This window comes from Sciurus vulgaris (assembly GCF_902686455.1).
Source record: "Sciurus vulgaris genome assembly, chromosome: X".
Taxonomy (NCBI): domain Eukaryota; kingdom Metazoa; phylum Chordata; class Mammalia; order Rodentia; family Sciuridae; genus Sciurus; species Sciurus vulgaris.
Genome location: NC_136471.1, coordinates 75587213 through 75612983, shown reverse-complemented (window position 1 = coordinate 75612983; position 25771 = coordinate 75587213). Strand labels below are relative to the sequence as shown.

General features: G+C 38.4%; 1 protein-coding gene and 1 long non-coding RNA gene across 2 annotated transcripts in view; one reads left to right on the top strand and one right to left on the bottom strand.

Annotated features, from left to right (window-relative positions):
• LOC306650812 overlaps positions 1–25771 on the top strand; it is a 183615-nt gene that overhangs the window by 49769 nt on the left and 108075 nt on the right. The window contains exon 2 of the long non-coding RNA XR_013761038.1: positions 99–175. This is a non-coding gene — a long non-coding RNA (uncharacterized lncRNA). The remainder of the gene's footprint in view (positions 1–98; positions 176–25771) is intronic.
• NEXMIF (neurite extension and migration factor) overlaps positions 17200–25771 on the bottom strand; it is a 132172-nt gene continuing 123600 nt past the window's right edge. The window contains exons 2-4 of the mRNA XM_079123012.1: positions 24446–24571; positions 19426–23779; positions 17200–18836 (exon numbers count right to left, since the gene is read on the bottom strand). Of these exons, the coding sequence (XP_078979138.1) occupies positions 18743–18836; positions 19426–23779; positions 24446–24524 (4527 nt within the window). The 5' untranslated portion in view covers positions 24525–24571 and the 3' untranslated portion in view covers positions 17200–18742. The remainder of the gene's footprint in view (positions 18837–19425; positions 23780–24445; positions 24572–25771) is intronic.

Sequence of the window (25771 nt, the reverse complement as noted above, 5' to 3'; positions counted from 1 at the left end):
GTCTTTGGATTATTCTTTGTTTTTTCCACTGTAGTACCCAGGGTTGCTCCACCACTGAACTACATCCTTAATCCTTTTAAAATTTTATTTTGTGACAGGATCTTGCTGAGTTTCTCAGGATGACCTCAAACTTGCAATCCTCCTGCCGTAACCTCCTGAATAGCTGGGATTATATGTATGCACCAGTATGCCTGGCTCTTCTTTAGATTTTTCTATGTATAAAATCATATAATCTGCAAACAGGGGTAATTTGACTCCCACCTTCCCTATTTGTATGCCCTTTATTTCTTTCTCTTGCCTAATTTCTCTGGTTTAAATTTCTAGCACTATATTGAATAAACATGTTGAGAGTGGACAACTTTATCTTGTTTCTGATCTTAGAGGAAATTATTTCAGTTTTCCCCCATTCAGTATTACATTGGCTTCGGGTTTGTCATATTTAGTCTTTATTATACTGAGGTAAGATCCTTCTATAAATCATTTGTTTAGGGCTTTTTCCATGAAGTGATATTGAATTTGATCAAAGGCTTTTTATGCATCTATTCAGATGATCATATGATTTTTATAGTTCTTTGCGTTTATGTGATATATTATGTTTATGGATTTGCATATGTTGAATCATTCTTGCATCCTTGGACAAGACCAACTTGATCATGGTGTATGATATTTTGCATGTGCTGTTGAAATTGATTTCCTGAAGTTTTCGCTAATATGTAGAAGCTAACCCACAATAAGCAGGGGAGGGGAAAATAGAAGTTCAGTAGATTAGACAAAGGGGAATGAAGGGAAGAGAGGAGGGATAGGAATAGGAAAGACAGTGGAATGAATCTGACATAATCTTCCTATGTACATATATGAATACACCACAGTGAATCTCACATTGTGTACATTGACAAGACTGGGGTCCTAATTTGAATAAGATACACTGCATGCTTGTGTAATTATATCAAAATGGATTCTACTGTCATGTATAATTTAAAAGAACCAATTAAAAATAAGTTGATTTCCTAGTATTTTGTTGAGGATTTTTGCATCTATGTTCATTGGAGATATTGGTTTATAGTTTTCTTTGTCATGTCCTTGTTAGGTTTTGGTAACAGGGCAACAGGCTGGCCTCGTAGAATAAGTTTGGAAAGGTTTTCTCTCAGTTCTATGAAATGATTTGAGAATCACTGGTGTTAGTTCTTCTCTAAAAGTTTGGTAAAATTCAGCAATGAAATCTAGTTCTGACATTTTCCTTGTTAGAAGACTTTTTATCTCATTACTTGTCATTGGTTTTTCATGCTTTTAATATCCTCTTAGTTTAATTTTGGTCATTTATGTGTGTCAAGAAATTTGTTCTTTTCTTCTAGATATTCCAATTTGTTATCATGTAATTTTTTCAAAATAATCCTTAATGATCCTTTGAATTTCTATAGTGTCAGTTGTATGTTTCCTTTTTCATCTCTAAATTTATTTATTTGGGTTCTCTCTCTCTCTCTCTCTCTCTCACTAGACTGATTAAGGTTGGTCAATTTTGTTTAGTTTTTTATTTTTTAAATTTTTATTTATTTATTTATTTTTGCAGTGCTGGGGATTGAACCCAGGGCCTTGTGCTTGTGAGGTAGGCACTCTACCAACTGAGCTGTCTCCCCAGCCCTTGTTTAGTTTTTTAAAGAATCAATTCTTTATTCAAGATCTTTTCTGTTTATATTTTTTGGGGTTTATAAGCCTCTTGTACATAAGAGTTCATGTATTTCCCAAGTTTAGGGAACTTTTCTTCTGTTATTTCTGTGCCCTTAACCTTTACTTCTTCCCCTTTGGGTATGATGGTGATGTGGATTTTTATGTTTCAAATGGTGTTCTAAAGATCTTGTGTGCTCTTTTCATTCTTTGCTCTTTATTTGTTAATGTGATTTTTTTTTTTTGGGTGCTGGGGATTGAACCCAGGGCCTTGTGCTTACAAGGCAAGCACTCTACCGACTGAGCTACCTCCCCAACCCCTGTTAATGTGATATTTTTGCTTTGCTTTTTGTTTTGTTTTGAAACAGGTTATTGCTATATTGTACATATTTGTCTCAATCTTATGAGCTAAAGTGACCTTCCCACCTCAGCCTCCCTACTGCTGGGACTACAGGTGCATGCCCCCATATCCAGCTTATGAATGTGATATTTTTAAAAATTTTCTTATTTGTTCTAATTGGTTGTACATGATAGTAGAATGCATTTATGCATTTTGATAAATCATACATAAATGGAATATAATTTCTCATTTTTCTGATTGTACATGTTATAGGATTACATCAGTCATGTGGTCATAACTTCACGAGGTAATAATGTGTGTTTCACTCTACTATCCTTCCTATCCCCATACCCTTTCCCCTCCCTTCACTCTCCTCTACCTACTCTAGAGTAACTCTTCTTCCCTAGTGCCCCCGCCTTATTGTGAATTCATTCACTGTTTGGTTCTTTGGGACTGGCTTATTTTGCTTAGCATGATATTCTCCAACTCCATCCATTTATCAGCAAATGCCATAATTTCATTCTTCTTTAAAGCTGAGTAATATTCCACCACACACACACCAAACACACACACACACACACACACACACACACACTCATATTTATACCCCATTTTCTTTATCCATTCATCTGTTGAACGGCATCTAGCTTGGTCCCATAGTTTAGCTATTGTGTTGAGCTGCTAAAAACATTGATGTGGCTGCATCACTGTAGTAGGCTGATTTTAAGTCCTTTGAGTACAAACCGAGGAGTGGGATAGCTGGGTCATTGATCAACAAATATATGAAAAAATGTTCAACATTTTTCAATCTGAATGTGATATTTTGAAAGACTTGTCTTCAAGATCTGATATTTTTTCTTCCATTTGATCTAGTCTGTTGTTGAGACTTTCAACTAAATTTTTAATTGACTTATCTGAGCTTTTCATTTCCATGATTTCTGATTGGTTATTTTTTTCAAAATCTCTATCTTTCCACTGAATTTCTGCATCATCTACCTAATTTCATTTGTTTAATTTTATTCCCTCAGATCTCACTGAGCCTTTAAAAATAATTCTTTTGATTTCTTTATCAAGCATTTATTCTATTTCATTATCTTTAAAATATTTTGCTATGAACTTTAGGAGGTGTATTAACTTGTTTTGTCATATTTTTTGTGTTTTCATGTTAAGATTTGAACGTTAGGTGAAATGATTTCTTTACTACATTTATGGGATGCCATATTTTAGTAAGTGACTTTCTCCTGAAGATGTGTCTTGGGGTATTAGTTTGTTATGCAATGTCGAGTTTATTTCCTGCTGGGTACCATGGTATAATTTTCCTGTTGCTTCTTTGGCTTTGATTAGTGAGTTTGGTACAGTGCATACCATATTGGAGTCAGAAAGACTCATTGTTTCTGTGACCACACAAGAGTGGGGGCATTCTAGTAGTTGAGGCTGATGTGTATGAGGTGCACCCTGTGTGGTTATTCCCAATAATGGGAGCAGTGGCCACTATCAGGTGATGGCACTGTTGATATTGGTTCTGTTACTTGAATGGGTTTCTGGTATTGGTTGCTCCAGTAGTGGTGAGAGAATTTCCTGGTGTGAGAAGTTGTCCTATGATTCATGGATAGTGGAGGGGGTAGGAATCACAGCATCTCCTCTGTGGTACTCACACCCAGTCTTGTCAGCAGTATTTGATCAGACAAGGTGGAGGGGTGACAGATGCAGGGGACTTACACAGGTCTGGTAGAATCAAATTTTTATTATTCCTTTCTGTTGCAACTGTGGGCATGCACACTCAGAAGTGGGACCTCAGACCTTCCTAGCTTTGCATTCCTGGATACAGGGCTTTTCTAGCCCTGATTCTTTTAGTTGTGGTGATGCAAGGGATTGAGTGGGAGTGGGTTATAGCTTGAGCTGGGAAAAATTTCTCTTAGCTGAGATGCTTACAGAGAAGAGGCAGAATGCAGCTGATTACTAGGCAGCTTCTTCCTAGTTTCTTAGACTGTGCACCATGTGGGCAGGACTACAGTCAGAGATGCTGCTGCATTGATTAACTGACCCAGCACACAGGATTCTCAGAGTTTTTCTCAGTCTTGTTGACCACAGGCACCTGAGCACAGTGCTGGGAGAGGGGTGGCTGGAACTGCATTCAGTCCCAGCACCCAAGCAAAACAAAAAGTGATTGGTCTCGAGGGCAGGCTCCCTTATGCCCTGGTACTTGTGGATTGCACCCTCCACTCCCTTCTTCACAACACCTGCTCCCCACTGTGTAGCACTCTGTATGTTTGTGTCAGACTCACTTTTTTTCACCAAAGTGTGACTGTGAGTCACTCATCTGCTGAGCCAGTGCGGTGGAATGTCTCTGGGTTCCCAGAGGTGGGAATATGCATGGGTTTCTGACTTCCTAGAACGGTTCAAATTCCAATGATAAGTTCCCGCTCATGATGGTTCCTGGCTACAGCACTCTGAAGGTTCATTGCAAAATAAAGTGAATTCCTTTCCCAAAGCCAGACTACTGTGCAGATTTCAGGGTTTTTATCTATTTAGGTTATAATTGTACAAGGCCCATGAGATTTCCAATAGCAAGGATTGCCTACATCTGTGCTGATTGAGTTTGCTGGGACTCTCTTTTGCCTTTACCTCTGCAAAGGGGAGGCTCCCTCCTCCCTTGGATGTGGAGCCAGGGTGGCAGATGATGGAATATTTTATTTCTCTGGTTATGCTGCTGTTCCAGATCTTTGGATTTTACAAGGTTTCAATTTTTCTACTGTTGAATTCCAGTGTTCTGCTGTGGTCACTCACCCCAATGTGCAGTTATGCACCTGCTGCTTTGGTTCTTCTTTGTGGAGGAGTAAGGGAGTGTCAGGTATCTCTTTTTGACCACCTTCTCTGCCCCTAGTCAATTGATTTTTTATTTTCTCATATTTTTTTATTGGTATATTACCCAGTCAATTGATTTTTGACAAGACTGTCAAGACAATGTAATGGGGAAAGCACAGTCTTTTCAACAAATGTTGGGATTGGATAGATGTATGCAAAATGGTTAACTTTGACCTTTACCTTACACCATTCACAAAAAAAAATCACTTAAAGTATATCAAGCACCTAAATGTAAGCTCTAAAACAACAAAAATTTTGGATGAAAACATAGGAGAAACTCTTTGAGGCCTCGGGTTATGCAAATATTCTTTAGATACAATATTAAAAGTATGATATATGAAATAAAAAATTGGACTTCATCAAAATTCAAAACTTTTGTGTTTAAGGAGAGCATTAAGAAAACAAAGACAATTGTCATGCTGGAAGAAAATATTTGCATATAATATGCTCAATAAGAAGTTGTATCTAGGATATGAAACATTCCTACAATTCAATAATAATGCAACTAATCCAATTAAAATGGGCAAAAGATTGGAATAGATATTTCTCCAAAGAAGACAAAGGAAAGTCTAATAACCACACAAAAATATTGTCAATGTCATTAAGAGATACCATCTTATAATTACCATGAATTACAATAAAACACATGATAACAAATGTTGATTAGAATGTAGAGAAACTGAAATACTCAGTCATCGCTTGGGGAACGTAAAATGTCACAGCCACTTTGGAAAATAATTTAACAGTTCCTCAAAATATTAAACACAGAGGTACCAATGACATGGCAATTCTACTCTAAGTATCTATGCAAGAGAACTGAAAACATATGTCCACACAAAAACGTGTATATGAATGTTCACAACAAAATTATATACAATGGTCAAACAGTGGAAATGAGCAGGGTGGTGGTGCTCTCCTGTAATCCCAGCCACTTGGGAGGCTGAGGCAGGAGGATGGCAAGTTCCAGGTCAGCCCAGGCAACTTAGTGATAACCTGTTTCAAAATAAAAAAAATAAAAAGGCTGGGAATGTACCTTGGTAGTAAAGCATCCCTGGATTCAATCCCTAGTAAAAAACAAGTGGAAACAACTGAATGGTCTCAACTGAATCTATAAACAAAATGTCCTATACTATATAATAGAATATTTCTCAACCATAAAAAGGAATGAAGTACTGATACATGCTGTAACATGGATGAACCTCAAAAACACTATGAAAACACAACTGAAGGAGCCAGACACAAAGACCACATATTGTATGATTCCATCTAATCTATGAAAGGCAAATCTAGAGAGATAGAAAGTAGATTCATGGTTGTCTTAGGATGGAGCTGTGAGCAGGGATTCAGTGTAAATAAGAATATAGCATCTTACTGAGATAGTGAAAATGTTCTAAAATTGGAGTATGACAATGGTTGAATAATTTGATAAATTTACTAGAAATGATTGAGTTTTACACTTAAATGGATGCATTTTCTGGTATTCAAGTTATATCTCAATCTAGTTTTTAAGAATCTGTCATTCAGACCTCCATTTCCAACCACCTAGTCAACAGAATGAACAGAATAAGTCATAGCTGTTAGGTTAAAAGCAGCCAATTCCTCCACATTTTAATTTTATTCACAAATGGTTTGGTTTCCAGGGAGACAGTATGAGGAAGTGGCAGAAACTTTAAGGTGAGGCATAGTGACAGGTCTTCAGGTCATTTCAAGTGTGACCTTGAAGTGGAGAGTGGGACCCTTGACCTTTCTCTTCCATTTCCCAGCAATGAGGTGAGTGTTTTTGCTCTGCCACATGCTTTGGCCATAATGTACCACCACAGGCCAAAGCAACAGGGCCAATTGATCATGAATTGAAACCTCTGCAACCATGAGTCAAAACAAACCTTTCTTCTTTATAAGTTGATTATTTCAGGTATTTGTTATAATGACAGAAAGCTGACTCACATGCTGCTTAACATGAGCTCATTTAGTGATAATATAAGCTTTCTTTGTTTAATTTTAAGCTTGAAATAGGAAGAAAGTGTGTTTGTTTTTCAAGAACCTAAGGTAAATTCAGTCCCCAATACTTACTTTCCTGAGGGCATTCAGTGATTGAGTTATTGAGCATATCTCTTATAAAATGGAAAGTGATGGGTTTGTTGCCTATCTAGACCTTTCAGAAATTATAGGAAAACAGAGGCATATTTTAAATATTTTAACCTTTGAAATCATTTGTCATATTAAATTAGACTGAACATTACTGAGCATTAATGATTCTGTATTTTATGGTTAGAAACAATGCCTAAAGTGACAGGAGATTTAGAATTCAAACTTTTCAGAGAATGAAAATGAGGTCCATTGAGATTAATTTGAAACTAAAGCCAAATGAAATCTGTTTGCATTTTATGTGAGGACTATTTTCACAAATGGCTTGTATAACTTGAAGTTGGTATAATTCTGACAAAAGACAAAATGTATTTCTATTTAATGATGAAAGTGATTCCAAAATGTGGTAATAGCACAACACAGCTTATCTCTCTTATAATATCTGCCCATTTTGAAATTCATTATGCTCTCCTTGATGAATTCTTTATTTGAAGAATTTTTTAAAATATTTTTTAGATGTCAATAGACCTTTATTTTATTCATTTATTTATATGTGCTGCTGAGAATGGAACCAGGTGCCTCACACATGCTAGGTAAGTGCTCTACCACTGAGCCACAACCCCAGTCCCTATTTGAAGAATTTTTAAAGTTGCATATAAACTCACAGTATTTTGTATTATACGATCTCCAATCTGTGTAGTTAAAATTTCCATAAAATGTGAATGAATTGGAACTTGCCTTGCTCTCTCCTTCTCTACTCCTTTCCAACACATTAGCTGTCTTTTAGTTCTTGAGTACAACATGATTCTCCTGGCTGAAGGACTTTTCCATATGCTCCCGCTCCCACTCCCACCTCCAACTTCCTCCTCACCTATGTAAATCATACCCATTCTTAGGGAGCCAGATTTCTTAGTCAGTGGTTCTCATAAAAGTATGCACCTTTCCTTCAGGGTTCCTATTTTATTTTTTATTATTTTTTTGAGATGGGATCTTACTATGTTGCCTATGCTAGCCTCCAACTCCTGGTCTTAAGTTCTCCTCCTGCCTCAGCCTCCCAAGAAGCTGGCACCACAGGTGCATGCCACCACACCCAGGCAACATTCCTATTTTAGTTTTAATTATACAATCATAATCACAGTGCTTTTATGATTAATATAAGTTTTTTTTAGCTATTATTTTTTAATTAAAAATCATAAATTTACATAGGGCAATGTTGTTTGATTCATTCTGTTATTTTTTCCCTTCCCCCCCACCCCTCCCACCCCTCTTTTCCCTCTATACAGTCCTTCCTTCCTCCATTCTTACCACCCTCCTTATCCCTAACCCTAAACCTAACCCTAACCCTAACGCTAACCCCTCCAACCCCCCATTATAATATAAGTTTTATGAGGAGTTATCAAAGTATCATTTTGTTTGCCATGACATCTTTAGTACCTAGCAAGGTTGTTGGCACATAGTAGGTATTCAACAACAATTTGTTGAATTAATTAATTGAATAATGATCAAATATCCATAGCAACTTCAGTAAATTCTAATTTAGTCACAGTAGCCAAGATAATAGATTTAATCATGGGTTTTATTTGTTTATTGGTGCTGGGGATTGAACTCAGGGGTGCTTTATCACTGAGCTACATCTCCAGCCCTTTAAATTTTTTTAAAAAAATTTTGAGATGGGGTCTTGCAAAGTTTCAGAGGTTCCCTCAAACTTGTGATTCTCCTGTCTTGGCCTCTTGAATTGCTAGGATTACAAGTATGTGCCACCATACCCAGTTGAATCATGGATTTTAAATTGAAGGGAATAGATCTCCATTATGATAGATAATATTTATTGAGCATTTTATATGTATAACAGTCACTATTTAAATGATTTATTTACATTATCTCATTTAATTCTCCTCAAATCCTGAGACGGGCATAGTAATTATTTCCCCTTTTTAGGTAGGGAGATTGAGGTAGGTCTTATTGTTAGTAAGAGTAGATATTGAATCCAATTCCTGGTAGTCTTTCACACTTCATTTTTTTTAAATTTAAATTTGATTTTTTTTTGTTCTAATTAGGTATCCATGAATTTTCCTGTTTTGGGGGGTACCAGGGATTGAACTCAGGGGCACTCACTCCACCACTGAGCCACATCCCCAGCCCTGTTTTGTTATTTTATCTAGAGACAGGGTCTCACTGAGTTGCTTAGTGCTTTGCCATTGCTGAGGCTGGCTTTGAACTTGAGATTCTCTTGTCTCAGCCTTCCTAGCCGATGGGATTACAGGTGTGCGCCACCTCACCCAACTCATGTTCTTAATGATAAGTTACCTAGCCCACCATCCTCATTTTCCAGGTGGGGAAATTGAGGCCCAGAAGGGAGATGATTGTTCCAAGTTTTTAAGCCAATTTAGTAGCAAAGCCAGGAGTAAAACCCAGGTATCTTGATAAATAATTTGTAGCTTTAACTTCCTCACTCTGCCACTGGTATTAAATTAACTCAATAATAGATGATTAATATCATTTCTGTTCTAGTATTATCTTTAAAATGACATCTTTCTCCAAACTAAGATCAAAGAGTTTTTTTTTGGGGGGGTGGGTACCAGGGATTGAACTCAGTGGCACTTGACCACTGAGTCACATCCCCAGCCTTATTTTGTATTTTATTTACAGACAGGGTCTCACTGAGTTTTTTTAGCACCTCACTTTTGCTGAGGCTGGCTTTGAACTCCTGATCCTCTTGCCTCAGCCTCCCATGCTGCCTGGTTTCAAATGGTCTTTGAGCCAGGAGTTTAATAACATTTTTTAGTTGGAAGTCTAATAAAAAGAATAATATGTAAGGGAAGGAGATGGAGTAATCTCTAAGGAATCAAAATAAGAACTATTAGGAAAACACATCTTCTAAGCAATAGCAAGTGCTGTGACCTGACTGTCCACCTGGTGCCAGGACTTCACAAATGTGATCATCAATCTTCATGACCAATCTATGGAGTGAAAGTGTAATTATATTAGTTTTTTAGGGGATGAAGTCTCTGGATACACAAAGATAAAAGAAATTTGTTCCAAACACATAGCTAGTAAGTATGTGATGGATGTAAGCTCACTCTGAATTCTGATTCCAAAATAGGGGGAAGGGTAGAAGGCAAGACATTGTCTATTGGGAGTGGAATTTTGTGATACTGCTTCCTCCATAGCAATGGATAGATGTTTTTTCTTCTTAAGTGATTGTAGCCAGCAAATCAGTGACTTCATATGTGAATATTTGTCTTAAATTAAGCACTGGATGTTTTTCCATTTGAACTATTAAATTGTACCTATTTCATCTGTGGGATTCTAGAGAGAAAAGCATGTGATTTATATTTAAATTCTTTGTTTTCCTAAGTATCTAGCACAGCACATGACACAGAGTCAATTATTTATGTGTCCTGAAAAATTTGATAATATATCTCCAATTACTTTTAAATATAAAATGTTATTAAAATAGTGCCATAATCACCCCTCCCCCAAATTAGATCCATCAAAAGCTGAAATCCAAGACAGATCAAATGTCTTTAGACAAACAACCTGCCATCTAGCCAGGCGTGTTGGCACATGCCTGTAACTCCAGCCACTCAGGAGGCTGAAGCAGGAGAATCTCAAGTTCAAAACCAGTCTCAGCAACTTAGCGAGAACCTGTCTCAAAATAAAAAGGGCTGGGGATGTGGCTCAGTGGTTAAGCTCCCCTGGGTTCAATTACCAGTACCAAAAAAACCCAAAAACCAAAAACCAAAAAAAACCAAACAAACCAGCGACAACAATTTAACAACAAAAACCCTGCCATCTTCCCCTTAAAAGCTTCTGGTACTATCTCAGCTTTGACTAAAAGAAAGAGATGTGAAACCACAGAGAAAGGAATGGGACCACTCACCCTCCCCTCCCCTAGCATTAGTTTAGTTCAAGAAGAATCTTTTTCTAAGGTCATGTTCACACCTCTGAATCCTGCACACTGTGAAGACTATGAGTTTGGGACCTCTACCACGTAAGAAATTCCTAGAAATTGGGAGAAATAAAGCCTCAGAATCTTGGAAGGTTTTGATCATGGGAGCTTGAACTGCTCTGCCCCTCATTCTCTATTCTCCTCCAACTTTTTATAGTGAAATTCAAAACCTTTTAATTCTTTAAAGTAATACATTGGGAGTTTGGTTTCAGTCTCACATACATAGTGATGAGAAGACAAAGACAAGTTTAGTTTTGTTGTTTGTTTTGCAGTACTGGGGATTGAACCCAGGGCCTCACACATGCTAGGCAAATGCTCTACCACTGAGCTACATTCCCAGCCCCAGAGTACATTTTAAAAGAAGGACTTCTGAGTGATTGTGTTAAAATGATATTCTGTGGATTGATAGTGCATAGTTTTCTTTTTACTTGCTCTTATTTATTAGCAAAATTAAAAGTTGGTGACTCTATATAGTCTGGAAATCATTGAATTAGAATCATGTTACAGAAGTCCAGGTGAAATGTCATGAAAATGAATTAAAGTTGTGCCAGTGGAGAGAATTGAGTGGCCAGTTGGATGTGAGTATGGAAGAGAAAGGAGTTGCTGGCTTGGGTCACTAATTAGATGGATGGTAATAATATTCACTGAGCTAGAGCATACTCAGAGGCTAAAAGGATTATGAAATCATATTGAATAAATAAGCATGAGGACATTGCAGGATGTCCAATTGGACCTAGCCAGCCTCTAACTGGAAATATAGACCAGGAACTTGGAGAGATTTGTGGAAATTTGAAGTGGTAGTTGAAGTGGTGGAAGTGGATGAGGTGTTGAAGTGAGAAGAGGGCTACTCCCTTACATACCTTTTTTTTCAGCTTCTTTGAGCAATGGAATTTAAAACTAAGGAAGTGGTTGTTGGCTTATGGGTGCCATAACACCCTTGCTGTGGTTAGTCAGGGCTACAGGCTCTGATTGGCAACTCAAATGATCTGGGCACTGGAAAGAAAAGTACAACTTTTCTAGCAAATATTAAAATACTGGGCACAGTGGGATAGAGCTTGGAAAAGTCTTGATTAAAGGAAATAGGAACTATAATTGAATGGTAAGCAAAATAATGTAGGAACTGTAGGGAATTAGGGAAAATCTGACATTTTTGATACCAGGCAAATCAGCATTTATTACTTTCAATAAACAGTTTTTACACTTTGAGAGGACTGCATCTCTGTAGAATCCATCGGGAACACCAAAGAAGGACACCATTTGTTTTAAGGTCTTAGAAGATGGGACACACTAGAAAATGATTCTCCAATTTGAGGGGAAAAATCATCCCATACACAAAACTCTAGCTCAGTGCTTCTCAAACTTTAACACGCACTCAAATCACTTAGGGATCTTATTAAAGTTCAGATTCTGATTCAGCAGATTTGGCATAAGATCTGGAATTGTGCATTCCTAACAACTTCCCAGATGATGGTAATGCTGCTGGTCCTTTTCAAAGTGTTAGAGTGTGTTTAAAACCTTCTATAGCCATTTGACAATGGACAGTAGACTTGTCTCAAAAAAGGTCTTAATACTTTGCAATTCTTTTTCTTTTCCTATGCTATGTTTGTTTTGAAATGTAATTTTACATGTTGAATCCAATGCATTTGGGCTTTTATTTTGCATATCTGTTTTCATTTTACCCTTTAGAAATTCATTTTTATTGTGTTTTATAATAGTATTGATTTGTGATGGATTGCAAGAAAAATTGGTCCCTCATCAGAGATAGTTTGAGAAACACTGCTCTAGACAATGAAGAAATTTTATTTGGGATATAAATTTAATTAGAAATGGTTTGACTTCTGTTACATATGATTCTAAAGCAGTATTTTAAACTTTTCTTTTTATTTATTCCATAAACAATAACAAAACTCAGCTAGGTAACATTATGACAGTTTCACCATACATTCAGTCACAAATATTTAAAACTTTTGCAACAAGAACAACAAAACCGGAGGTGTTACAAGAATAATTTACAAGAAAATCTATAAAACAGCAAGAAGCTCACAAATGTTCATTTTCTTTTGCACAAGATCACTACACTCTTTCACAACATGTTTTGTGTTACAAAATTTCCCAACAAAAGTGTATTTTTTTTCTTTGTATTGTGGTTTCTAAAACCAGAAACTTTGAAGTAAATATCCTTTTATTAGCACCTAGTGGTGCAGAAAAAAGGAAAACTCTCACATACAGACACTTCACAGCACTTTTCTAAGAAAAATATACACTTACAAAATATGTTACAAATTGGCACACTTAAAAATATACAAGATTTTGTAGGCGTCTTAAGAGTGATCCTTAAGCTTTATACTTCAATTGACTCTACAGATTATTTATAAAGCTTAATTCTAAAAGAAAAAGGCAAATAATTTCCTAACATTTTAAAGTTGCAGTGTCATATGTCAAACAGAAACTTAGGTTACATTCATAAAAAGGGCCTCTAAATGCTTTTATTTTAAATTTTCTTAAATGCTTAAGGGGCTTAGGGAAGAAGAAAAAATGGGAATAATCTTTTCTTTAGCACCATAAATCAGTAACTTACTAAAGAGGTGCATTCAGTTCTGTGGAAACTAAGGACTATTACATTCAAAACTCTGTAGGCAGCAAACTCCAGTCAGTGCTACAGGTATCCCAGTAGAGCATCTTAAGATTTCTACTCTCCTCACTGGGAGTAAAAAACAAAAGGCCTCTTCTAGTTTTCATTCAAGCCTTTCCTTTTGTGCTGTAAAACCAGGCATCTTTCTAAGAGGCAGAATGATTTAAATATCTCCTTTCGACGTTTTGAATAGGATGTCCTTCTGAGACTCAGAAACCCCTGAGCCTGTTGGATGGGCAGACATCCTTTCCATCTCATGTGGATGAGTGTTTCTTCAGTGTCTTTAGTGTTTATTTATCCAGATGCTGATTTTAAAAGCCTCATTCATACCTTAAACGTTGTACTAAGCCTCTCTTTTTCATATTGTCCTTCCCCCAAATTTTACCTCTTAGTTACAATTCTCAAACCAAGAGTACATCTCAAGTATCATGTAGCTGCAATGAGAGCTCTGCTTCATGACTGCAGCTACTGTTTAATGCTGAGTAAAAAACATGCCTTAAAGGATAGCCTGAGTACTGTCATCAAAATAATCCCATGCTGGTTGAGGACCCTCAAACTGATGACAGTGTTTCCCAAGTTAAACATCCCAACTAAAAACTTTTCTCCCTTACTTGGGTCTTTGAGAAACCTTTACAAAATCCCTGGCCTACATTGTGTTGACAAGATCCCTATTTGTTACTAAAATGTTTGATTTTTGGTACTAAACCTTCTAAACATAATTACAGGCTTAGTGAATTTTATGATTAGAAAAGAAACTACCTCACATCAGTTTTATTTTATAAAAAGGACTTATTTCTGTAGTGATGGGCAGTCATTTAAAATCCCTAAATGAAAATGAAAACTCCTTAAATTAGATAATTTCTCAATAGTACAGGAGAAAACAAACATTTCTAGTTCTAGCTGTAGATAGGACTAGCTAGTGTTCCATTTGCCTCTTCAGCGCAGAAAGTTAGCTCTCTTCATTTCTTGGATTCTGAGAGCATTTGTAAATTGAAGATGTGGTGGATCTGCCTTACACTGGTTCAGCTTGGTAAGCGCAAGCTTGACTAAGAGGTTCTTGGATATGGTTTTTCTCCTTTAGGCAGTAAACCCTAAGTCAAACCCACTAAAACGGAAATTCACTAGAACTGCAGGACCTCACATAACAGAACATAGGATGCTAGTTCAAGTTGTTTACAGCTTTTGAAGCATCCTTATGCTTCTCTCTTACACACACACATACACATGCGCACACACCCACACACACACACACTTCCCCCCCTCCCTCATCCCCGCACACACACTGATGCTTCCCAGCAAGGAAAAAGGTCAGAGAAGGTGAAAGTTGTCACAAAAGCCCACCTAGCACCAAGGACTTCAGGGAGATGGCTCAAGAAGTGATGGTCAAGGTAGTGCAGGAGGTTTGAAAACATCTAGGAAAAGGTAAGGCCTTAACATATAATTGCACAGAGTAGCAAGAAGAGTCAGAAGGGAAACCTGGGAGGAAGCAGCATATGTGAGGCAGCTGGTATCTGAGACACTGGAGAGGCAGAGAGGACGGCCACTGGTTCAAGCCAGTTACCACAGCCCAAACACAACCCCCAAAGTCTCGAAGACCCTTGGTCAGGGCCACTGTATCAGCACCCTGTTCCACATAGTACAGCACCTAACCAGGGCAGGAGATCATTCCTATTCTTACAGATGTTCAAGGAAAAGGAGTGTCCAACTTTCCTCAGTGATGTGATAGTTTGTGCACATGTGAGTGTTCAGATTTGAAAATGGACAAGGCGATGAAAGATGATTAAGAATGGGAAGGTTCCCCTCTAAACTTCCAGAAGAAAGCACTCTGGCTAAAGCTCTTAGACTCTAACAATTTGGAAAGGTGAAAAATAAGACCATAAAAGAAGAAAAACTATTATTTTCTTTTCTGTGGTACTGGGTATTGGACTCAGGGGCACTTTACCACTGAGCTACATCCCCAGCCCTTTTTACTTTTAGAGACAGGATCTCACTAATTTGCTTAGGGACTCACTAAGTTACTGAGGCTGGCCTTGAACTTGCGATTCTCTGGCCTAAGCCTCCTGAGTCGCTGGGATTACAGGCATGCACCACTGCACCTGGCTAAAAGAAGAAAAACTCTAAAACAAGGACTGAGATTAAGTAAGAAGAATAAGGGAGGATACCATTTCCAAGAAAGTAAATATTAAATGAGACTCTTTGGGGGAGGAATTAATAGGAAGCAGATTCTCAGAGAGTTTGGAAGGGAGTGGTAATCAGAAATTTCAGACCAAGGAAAATCCAATATTTCTGACTTAATATCAGTAATATGGTAAAACATTATTTTTATACATTGGTCCTCACTCCACTAAGGCAGTTGGTTGAATAAGGGATCTCCAATAAGTTTGGCCTACTATGTTGTGACAGGAAGAAAAATAATGGTGTGTGTAGAGACAGGGCCAAGAAAATGCTAAATGCTGAACAACTTAGAACATAGTGTACTGAGAGGGATATTAAATGCAATTAAGAGAATAAGCATCTTAGCCTTGGCCTGTTGCTCACTTCTCAAACTCATTTTCTTGTTATGTTTCAGTACAAAAAAATGGGTTATAAGTCACTAATTTATATGTTAAAAACATATAATGCACTGTAGGCCAATATAAAAGGTGCGTTAAAATGGCAATTCTCTTTGGAGAAAGGGATGAACCATGCCCTGGAATTGGCCCTTAGTGGACTCCCTAGGAGCAACTGAAAGAGTATCCACTCCAAAGGACTCATGATAGCAAGTTCTGACAAAGAAATTGTTTCCAACAGTTTCAGGCTATCCTATTCCATTTTCACCCCATTCTCCAAAGCTGAACTGGTACTTAAAAAAACCTGGGACAACTGCTCCTATATTTATTTTTATAAAAACACATTGTGTTCATGGAACATTTTCTGTATTTCTTCTTTAATTGCCATCTTTTGATTACATAGAAAGCACTCCATTCCTAAAAGCCAGCAGGTGACTTTGAGGTCTGGAGTCTTGGGGATCACAATACTGGCTGAGTTGGTGATTCCAAGCCAAAATTCAGCTGAAAAACAGAACAAACAAAAACAAAAACAAAACAAAGACCAGTTCCTAGGAACCAACCACAGCATTTAGTACAAACAGCTAGCTATCAGAGTAGAGAAATAGAAGAAAGTGTTCCAGTTTGATTATTTTCCCTTTTGGATGGCAGCTGAAGGGCACGAGACATGTTTCATCTGGTGCCTTTCCACTAAGTAATTTTCCAGGGCTCATTGCACACAGAGCATCAAAGCCTAGGAATGGGCTTGAACTATCCTCCCAAACTGCTCCTCATCCACTCGTCCCCACAGACAGAAGAGACTGATGCTGAGAACACACACACTCAAGAACACAGGTTTGTTCATTTTACTACCTAGCTGTAAGTAGTAGAGCAGGCTGGTGAAAGGAATCATGGACTGGGAAGTGTATAAACTTATATATGTGATAAGCTTCCTTCCATTTCTCTCTGACTACTTTCAAATGTTGCTTCTCTGTTTGTGAATATATTTAGGTGGCAATGACTAGGTAGGTTCATATTTTGTTTAAATTTTTCCTTTTGAAACATCTTCCCTTTTTTATTAAGTCCCCCTTTTCCCCACCCACTTATTCTCCACCCTCCCACCCCAGCCTATATATTCACAAGTTAATAGGTTAGTAACAATATTAGTAAGAATAGTAACAACAACAACAACCAACAACATTAATAATATTAATCCCCTATATCTGTATAGCACTTTACGATCTACAAAGCGCTCTCACGTCCATCATCTCATCTGTGCCATAATGCATCAGTCATCAGCCTCATAGGCCTTCAACTGTGCAAGGAAAAGAGATCAAATGTTAGAAGTCAAGTGGTGAATAAAGGGGAAGAAAAGGCTAGTAGTGAGGGATGTTGGAGCTGTGAAATTTTTTTAAGAGGTGGAGGGGGAGGGCTGAATTAAAAATGATTTTAAAATTTATATAAAAAATTCACTTATGTTGAGTGTGCGGCATCAAATGTTAGTTGTCCTCAGACTAAGTATATATGGCCCAAATCAGTTGTTTCCACAAATTGTTCAGCTTATCTGATATCATAAGGATTTAACTCATAGGAAGATAAGTTTGGTCAAACTGAGATGCCTTAACATTTTCTTTCAATGACATTGGCATTGCAAAATTAAACACTTAAAGAACACTAAAGCCATGATATGAGTGCACTTTTGACAAAACTGGAATAAAACATTTAGGAAACTACTTAAATAAAAGCAATCTATGTACTTCATTTATCATTAGTGTTGATTTTATAGCTATTTTATAATTTATCCCAGACTATTATAAAATATATAAAACTGAGATATAAAGTATCAGCAATATAACTTTGCACTTTAAATAATTTTCAGCTACAGATTTTGCTTTTAGAAAACAAACTTTCAAAGCAGCTGTTTTGTTTCCTTGTAAAAGGTTCTGTAAATGCATATACTCAGGTCCCTGATGGACTTTGCTGTTGTGGCCTTCAGACTTTTCCAACATTTTAACTCTTAGACAATGGAACATACACATCTTTATTGTGCCTTGTTTAACTGTTCACGTTTCCACACAGGACATCAGAGTTCAAAACTTTAAAAGAATGTATGTATGTATGTATGTGTGTGTACGTATATATGCACACACACATGTATGTGTGTGTGTGTATATATATATATATATTAAAAATTCATTAATGAGCTTTAAACTGTGGGGTGAATCTGTGAAATGAGGTAAGGAAATTTGGCACATTTCAAACAGTATCCTTTAAGTTTTGGTAAATTGTGTAACACAACATATTTTTCCACTGTGATCTACAGGTGCTATCCACATAAGTGGGGGTGGTTAATAGCAAGAATCACTGGAATGTTTCTAGTAAATTAACAGGGACAAGCTCCCCCAAATATTCACAACCAAATGTTGATATAGAAGTAAAAATATGTACAGTACAGTCACTTGTTTGTAGTTTGGCACAATGTTTTCCATTTTTTCCTTGTGGGTAAATAGTGCATAAACTACTTGTGCAACTGTATGACTTTTTAAGTCTTTTACATAGAACATCAGATTAAAGTTTGCTTTCAAAGACTTATTCCCACAATTTAAAATTCTTTTCTTTAAGCACTTACATGTCAACATACATACCACAAGGCATATTTTGAAAGAAATAAAACACAAACATCAAATGTCTTTCTGGAAAATGCGAGTCTCTTCTTCAAACACAGGTAAAACCCAAAATGCTGTTTCTGCTTTTAGGAGATTGTAGTCGGAATCCCTGCAGAAAAATCAGACAATTTATGCCATCTTAGTTAGTTTTAGTGTATGTCCCTCAAAGGGATCATACAACCTAAATTTGTTAACATCATACTAGATTCTGTATGATGCAGAAAAAGATACAGATAGCAGGGGGTACTAAAAAGCACTCCTAATTGTCACGTGTTGAGATTTTGTTTTCCAACTAATGCTCTTTTTGTTGAAATGATCTTGGCTTTTTGTCTACACGACTTTAATTCTGTTGTTCAAAATCTGTCTTACTGCAAAGCCCTTCCCTTTCCAAAATCATTCAAGAGCATGTTTTCATAATAGGTGAAAATTAATGCTGAATAGCAGAAGAAAAAAGTAGCCTTGTTAGAGCTTATCCCTAGCCAAGCCAGAACAAAATTGCCCAATGTTTTGGGTGGCTTAAAGGTATAGGGATTTTCATGCACGCTTTTCTTTTCTTTTTAATTTGAAAAAGGGAATAGGACAGTTTCTTTCATGCAAACTTTGCTTTCAAGAGGGGAAAAATTAGGAACTGAGGGCGGCTCGGTAGGTAGTAGGAAAGCTAAGGGTGCATCATCTCAGCCATTTTGGTGCAGTATTACCTCAGTTTTTCAAAAGAAGCTGTCCCAGCCTCATCCTTGTGGACCTGTTCTCGCTCCACACGCTTCCCCTTACACTTCTCATCTCTCAAGGCCTTAGAGCTGGATTTGTGACGATATAACTTTTTGTGTGTTGGTCCATTATTGCCTAAAGTGCTCATGCTACTATACTTTTTATCAAAGAAGGCAGAGCGAGAGTCCTCATTATAACCAGGCATGTCTGCACGAGCAGGATCACCTGTTGCTGCTTTCCCATTGCTTTTGCTCACACCCTTGATTGACCTGTGATTCTTAGTGGTTCCTGGGGACCCACTGTTGACCTTTTTCTTAGATTCCTGTGGTGTCCCAGCCAATATTTTGAGGGTTTTTAATTTTAGACTATTGGACTCAGGGGAGTAGAATGTGTTGGGGTCCCCATGGTGCTCCATGGGTTCCCAAAGGGGCTCTATGGAGGCCATCATGAATCTCTGTACATCTGCCATACCAGAGGCAATGTTGGACAAGATATAGGAAGGCTCCTGAAATTCCCGTTGGTCATCATCCAGGAGGCTGTTGGTGTTAGTGCCCATACTCATGTTGCTCCAGCCTGGGCTGCTCTCCTTCCCCAAAACCCAATCTGCAGAAAGTCCCTTCTGACTTGGCATCTTCATAGAAGTGACAGGGCCCCCATGTTGGGTACAGTCAGCCAGTGTCTTCCCAGTGGAGGATATGCTATTAGTTTGACCTACCCCACGGCCAATGCCCATTTGCATTTTCTCTCCATTGATGGCAGCCATGTATTTTACTTTCTTTGTTGACTTAGGGACCTGGCGAGAGGTTTTGCCAGGTGGCTTTTCAATCCCTTTGTTGTTGGTTTTAGTGGACTTTTTCCTGGTGTTTTTCTGAGAAGAGCTTTGGTTCATAGCTCCACTCTTGCTGGGTGAACTTTTCTTTCTTGATTTTGATACTTTGTTGTTGGTACTAATTTGACCTGATGGGTCATTAAATGTTGATAGGCAAGTGTTTTTTTGGAGCAGGCTGACAGAATCCTCATCATTGAACATATGGAACTGAAACTGATGGTTATTTAAAGTAAATCCATCATCTGCTTGGACTTGCTGTGAAAGGGTACTACAGTCCCACTTGATTTTCTCCATGCTGCCCAATGGTCCTGGGACACCATCTTGGAACCCTTTCAGCGTTCCTAGTGCCTTGATACTCTCACATCTGGTAATCTGAGGAGAAAGACTGGGGGTATCAGGTGGGGACATCTCTGAGAGGGAAGAGTGGCGGAACTTGTCAGGAGTGAAATTGGAGATATCCAGGAGGTCAGCAGACTCCTTTAGTGGTGCTATCTCATCAATGCTCTGCTGGATCACCAGCTTGGGGCTGCAGTGGGCCAGGAAGTCATCAGCAATATCATCATCACCATCCTTTTCACAGGACTTCAAACTTAAGGAGCAGTAATTGTTTGAGCCGACAGAGAGTGGGGCCATTGAATCAAAGCTGAAGAGCCGACCATCATCCATACTGACTGGGCCCTGCTGGAAAGGAAAGCAGATATCTCCATTATTAAAGTGACATAACTGATAAGAATCATCAGATGGGAGCTGGGTGTCCTGCACAGAAGCATATAGGACCTTGTTGCAACTACCACCACCACTACTGAGGCCGACTGGAGTGTATGTTGTAGGTGTGAGATTATTTTCCATTGGAGCTACTTGGGATGCTTCAAATTCACTGGATTGGTTTGAGGTTATCTCCCTTGAGACTTCAGCCATAAATTCCTGGGAACCAGAAGTAGCTTTGTTGGGCCATACATTTTCATAGTTACTGGATTCCATTTTGAAGTTAAGAGATGACTGCTGCAGCTCAGAGTCAGAGGATGAGGAGAGCACACAGTCCTGGCTAGGGTGGAGAGGTGCAAATGATTTCTCTGTTGGAGTGAGACTGCCTTCATTTTGCTCAGGAGAATGGTGGGTGAAGTATGAGATATTAGTATTATTGGACAAGTCAGAAGCATCTAACAATGTCTGCAGATACCCTCCAGGGATAACAGGTATATTAGTGGCAACATTAGCAGGTGATAGAGGCATTTCAGAAGAGCAGGTTGTTGGTAGGAAAGTGGAATTCTTAGCAGCCTTGGCCTCATGAAATTCAGACAGATGAGAACTGTTTGAAGTCCCTGGAATAACTTCATTTTTTAAATTAGCCTTGGAGGATTGATCTTCCAAGAGAGAGCTCATTTGAACAATTGGCTTGCTTTCTTGCCCAGCTTTGATTTTCTTGGATTTTAACCTAGCTTCACTTTTAAATTTGATTTTGTTGAGCACTTTCCTCTCTGGCCCCTTGAACTCTGTGTCTTGGGCTTTGACTTTCACTGAGTCAGGGCCTGTGATGTCATTTGCACAGCTGGCAGCAGCTAGAGGTGCTGACTTCAGTGTACCTTTTAGGCCTCCATCTTCCTTGCGATTAGTTTGCCTCTGCTCATTGCAGAATGAAACCTGCTTATTACTTGCTGAAGTTTCCATGGATGGGATTCTTTGAATCCTGTGCCTGTTGCCAAGTTTAGATTTTCGTTTACGAGCAGGTGGCAGGAATGATACCTCAAAGCTACCTGGTTCAAAGCTTTGCTTTTGGCATAAGGGTGCCTTGATGGAGTCTATGTTGCTGTTTCTCTTTTTCTTCTTCTGCCAGAAGGCTTTCAAAGGTGCCAGCTTGGCATACTTGTTGAGCTTATTCTCACTCAAATTCACTGTTGTCTCACTGGCATCCACCTTACCCAACTTCACCAGCATGTTCTTTTCACCTTTAAAGCGATTGATGATGATATATTTGATAATAACAGGGGGCTCCTTACGAGTTACTTTTCTTCTCTTTTTGGGACACCATTCATCATCATCTTCCTCTTTGGAACCACCTGGCAGCCATTCCTTCCTCTCATTTACTTTTTCACCCTCTAGTGAGTCAACATCATATAGGTAATCTTCACTGTATCTGACTTTTCTCTTGGCTCGTAACCCATAGTTCTGCTGGGAGGAGGAGTTGCCAGAATTAGTGTCCCGAGCCATATAGCGGCTACAGTCCTTGATCTCTCCCATGGCATCATATGAGACCTCAATGAAGGAACTCTCATCACTGTAATTCCCTGATGTTTCCAAGGAATTAGCAAGATGGCCCTGCTTTGGATTATTAAATTGCCCTACATCGGTTCCATTGCATGGTTTATTTAAGGCAGGTTTTTCTTCATTATCTTTTCCATCTTTTTTCTCTACACCTTTGTCTTCATGTCCTTCCTCTTTGCCTTTCTTCTTGTCCAAGTTTTTATCTTCCTCCCCCCAGATGATGCTCACATCAGGAACCTTGAACTGGGAGAGATCACTGTTCTGTTTCAGGGCCCCACTCTTAGACTCCCGCTTGGGGCAGGTAGTAAAGACACTGGGAAAAAAGTTGAATTGTGCATCCTCCTGCATCAGAAGGGTGGTCTTGTCTCGAACATTGTCCTGAAAGGACTCATATCGAATTTTCAGGGAGCAGACATCACTGCCCAGTGTTGATTCGTCATCATCAAACATGTAGTTATCCACATCTTCTTCAGAGAACAGGTTGACAGATAGCTCATTCTTAGAACAAAGGTCAAGCAGTTCAATCTTACTCTCACTAATGAAAGTCTCAAAGTAACCCCAATCCTGATTGGAATTTGCAAGCAAAGCTTCTTCTGTATTGCACTTATCTAACAGTAATGCCTCATAATAACTTTTCTGAGCTGGATCTTCCAAGTCAATGTCTGGTTTCTCAGCTTCTCGTCTATCTGCTGCCCTTGATTTATGCAGGGGGAAGCCTAGGAGCTGGTCTGAAAGCAGCTGCTCTCCATATTTCATGTTTTCTCCAGCATTAATGCACTGAATCCCTATATCAGAAACTGCACATGTTTCATAATCCCTATTTAGATCACCCACTTTCAGACTGATCCCTGGCTCAGGATCTACTGCCTCCTTGGATTCCATGAAGCAGCCCAAGCAAGTCCGGCTTGGCTGCATGAGGCAGTCTCCATTCAGAGCTGACATGCCTGCAGGCTCCATTATAGCAAATGGGGCCTTCTCACACTCATTGGGCAGTGACCATGTGTTCAGGCCTTTTGCAACACCAGATGTCAGGGAGATGGCATTCACAGAAGCACTATTAGCAGCATGCTCAGGTGCTTCAATCAGGCCCAAAGGAGAGGGAGGGCTCTGCATACAGGGCTTCTTAGAAGGCAGAGGCAGGAGACCCCTAGGAAACATTAGGGTCTCTTTTTGTACCACTGGTACAGGCTGGATTGGTGCAGCAGCTTCTAGGGCTGCAAATGACTTCATTGCCACATCCTGGTTCTCTGCATCTAGAGAAAAGGGAAAAAAATGACATGAATAAAGTTAAAGGTCTTAAACCAGATTCATTAACTTTCTTTCCTTTGATCAGTTTTTGGTACTTGATCTTATTATATAAGCTATGCCTCTATTTCTCTAGCTTTGGAAACCACAGCCAGAACATTCAAGAATAATCCTGACTTCGTATTGAACATTCATGCAAGTGAAAAATAATATTTTTTAGCTCCAGCTTTTTCCTCAGAGAAAGTCAGAGCCCTCTTCAGAAATGAAGAAAGAATTGGACTGCTTGATTAATTGGAAAGCCAAGGCTTTCAGAGGGGATACTCTTAGTTTCAAGATATGAGACACAGGCCTGTTCTTCAGAATCATATTCTGGAAGCACCTAGTGACTCTAGAAGTTCTGAATTTTACATCAGAGTATATTTCTGATTAACTGGGAATTCTGAGGAGCTTCATTTGATAGACATAATTGGGAGGGCAAAGTGGCTATATCTGAAGCCTCACAGAGACCCTTCTAGACTAGTTAAAATTTTGGTGGACTAAAGTTTAGGATTAACATCAATCACAGAGGCATCCTGGACTCAAACTGTCCCAACTTTTTGGATACTGAAAATCCGTAGTAATAACAAAGGACTACCAGGAGAGAGATTGTATTCCATAATTACCATTACCCTTACCATTTTCTTTGACCCCATTAATCAGAGTGTTTTCTCCGTTGGCTGAGGCAGCAATAGTCTTATCTTGTTGGTTATCCATGAATGTAACCTCTTATTGTTTCATTCCAAGTCCAAATGCTGTCCAACCTGCACATTTTAAATATATATATATATATCAGTCATTAAACTAGTTTTATTCTGTATTTTACAGGCTGTTTTAGCTACATGGTTCTTAAAAGGCTCACTGTGATTTACCTGTTTCCAAACTGTCTTCATTACTGCTATTTTTGTTTTTTAGTTTATGCCTACCATATAAGTCAATTTGGAAACCCATACTTCATTCATACATCCTAGGCCCCTCTATTCCCACTAGGCCACCATATTATTCAAAACTGAAATCTGAGGGAGCAGGCAAACTTATATCTTCCTCCAGTTAGTAAAAACATTTAACCTAATCATAGGTGTCCAATTAGAAAGGATGCAAAGCAGAGTCCAGGCTAACTTGAAATAAGGGGTATGTGGATGTTAAGATTATCTTTATTTCTGTTTGCCTCATTTCCACTTCAGATGGTCAGAAAGCTCTTCAGAAACAAACCAACTCATAATCCACTCAGATTTTCTCATTCTGTGCCTTAAAATTTGATTGCTAAGTTTGAAAGAGGTAGGGAATTTGAATTCCTTGGTTTCTCAATTTTAGGATCTTAACTAAGATTTTGACAAGTGTTCCTTCAAACCTGGAGCAAGATTTTAAAATGTAACAATGAATAAGATCTAGATTTTCTGAAAAGACCCCAGCATCATCTGATACTTTCCAGGAATAGTACACATATCTATCCCCTCATCTCCTGACCTTGTTGTAGGTATATACAAAATGATGGGAGATGAGGCCCCAGAGATAGAAGTATCTACAATGTGCCACTACAACATCACACATCCCTATTCATTCCAGCCCCCTGCTCCATCCCTAGACATTCTCTCCAGGTAAGTATTCATCCCTTTATTAAAAAGCACACACTGTTGACAGCCAAGCATCTATAACAAGAATTTGAATGGTATACTCATTTATCATAATACAGATGATCTCCAACTTATAATGGTTCAACTTATGACTTTTTGAATTTATGATGGTATGAAAGTGATATGAATTCAGTTGAAACTGTACTTCGAATTTTGAGCTTTTCCTGAGTGAGGGATAAGTGATATGATATTCTCTCATGATGGCAGGTAGGGGCAGTGAGTTATGGCTCTCAGTTAGTCATGCAATCATAAAGGCAAATGACCAACATTCTTAGTATATCGTATTGCCAACATCTTTTACATTGTACTGGTATTCAATAAATTATGTGA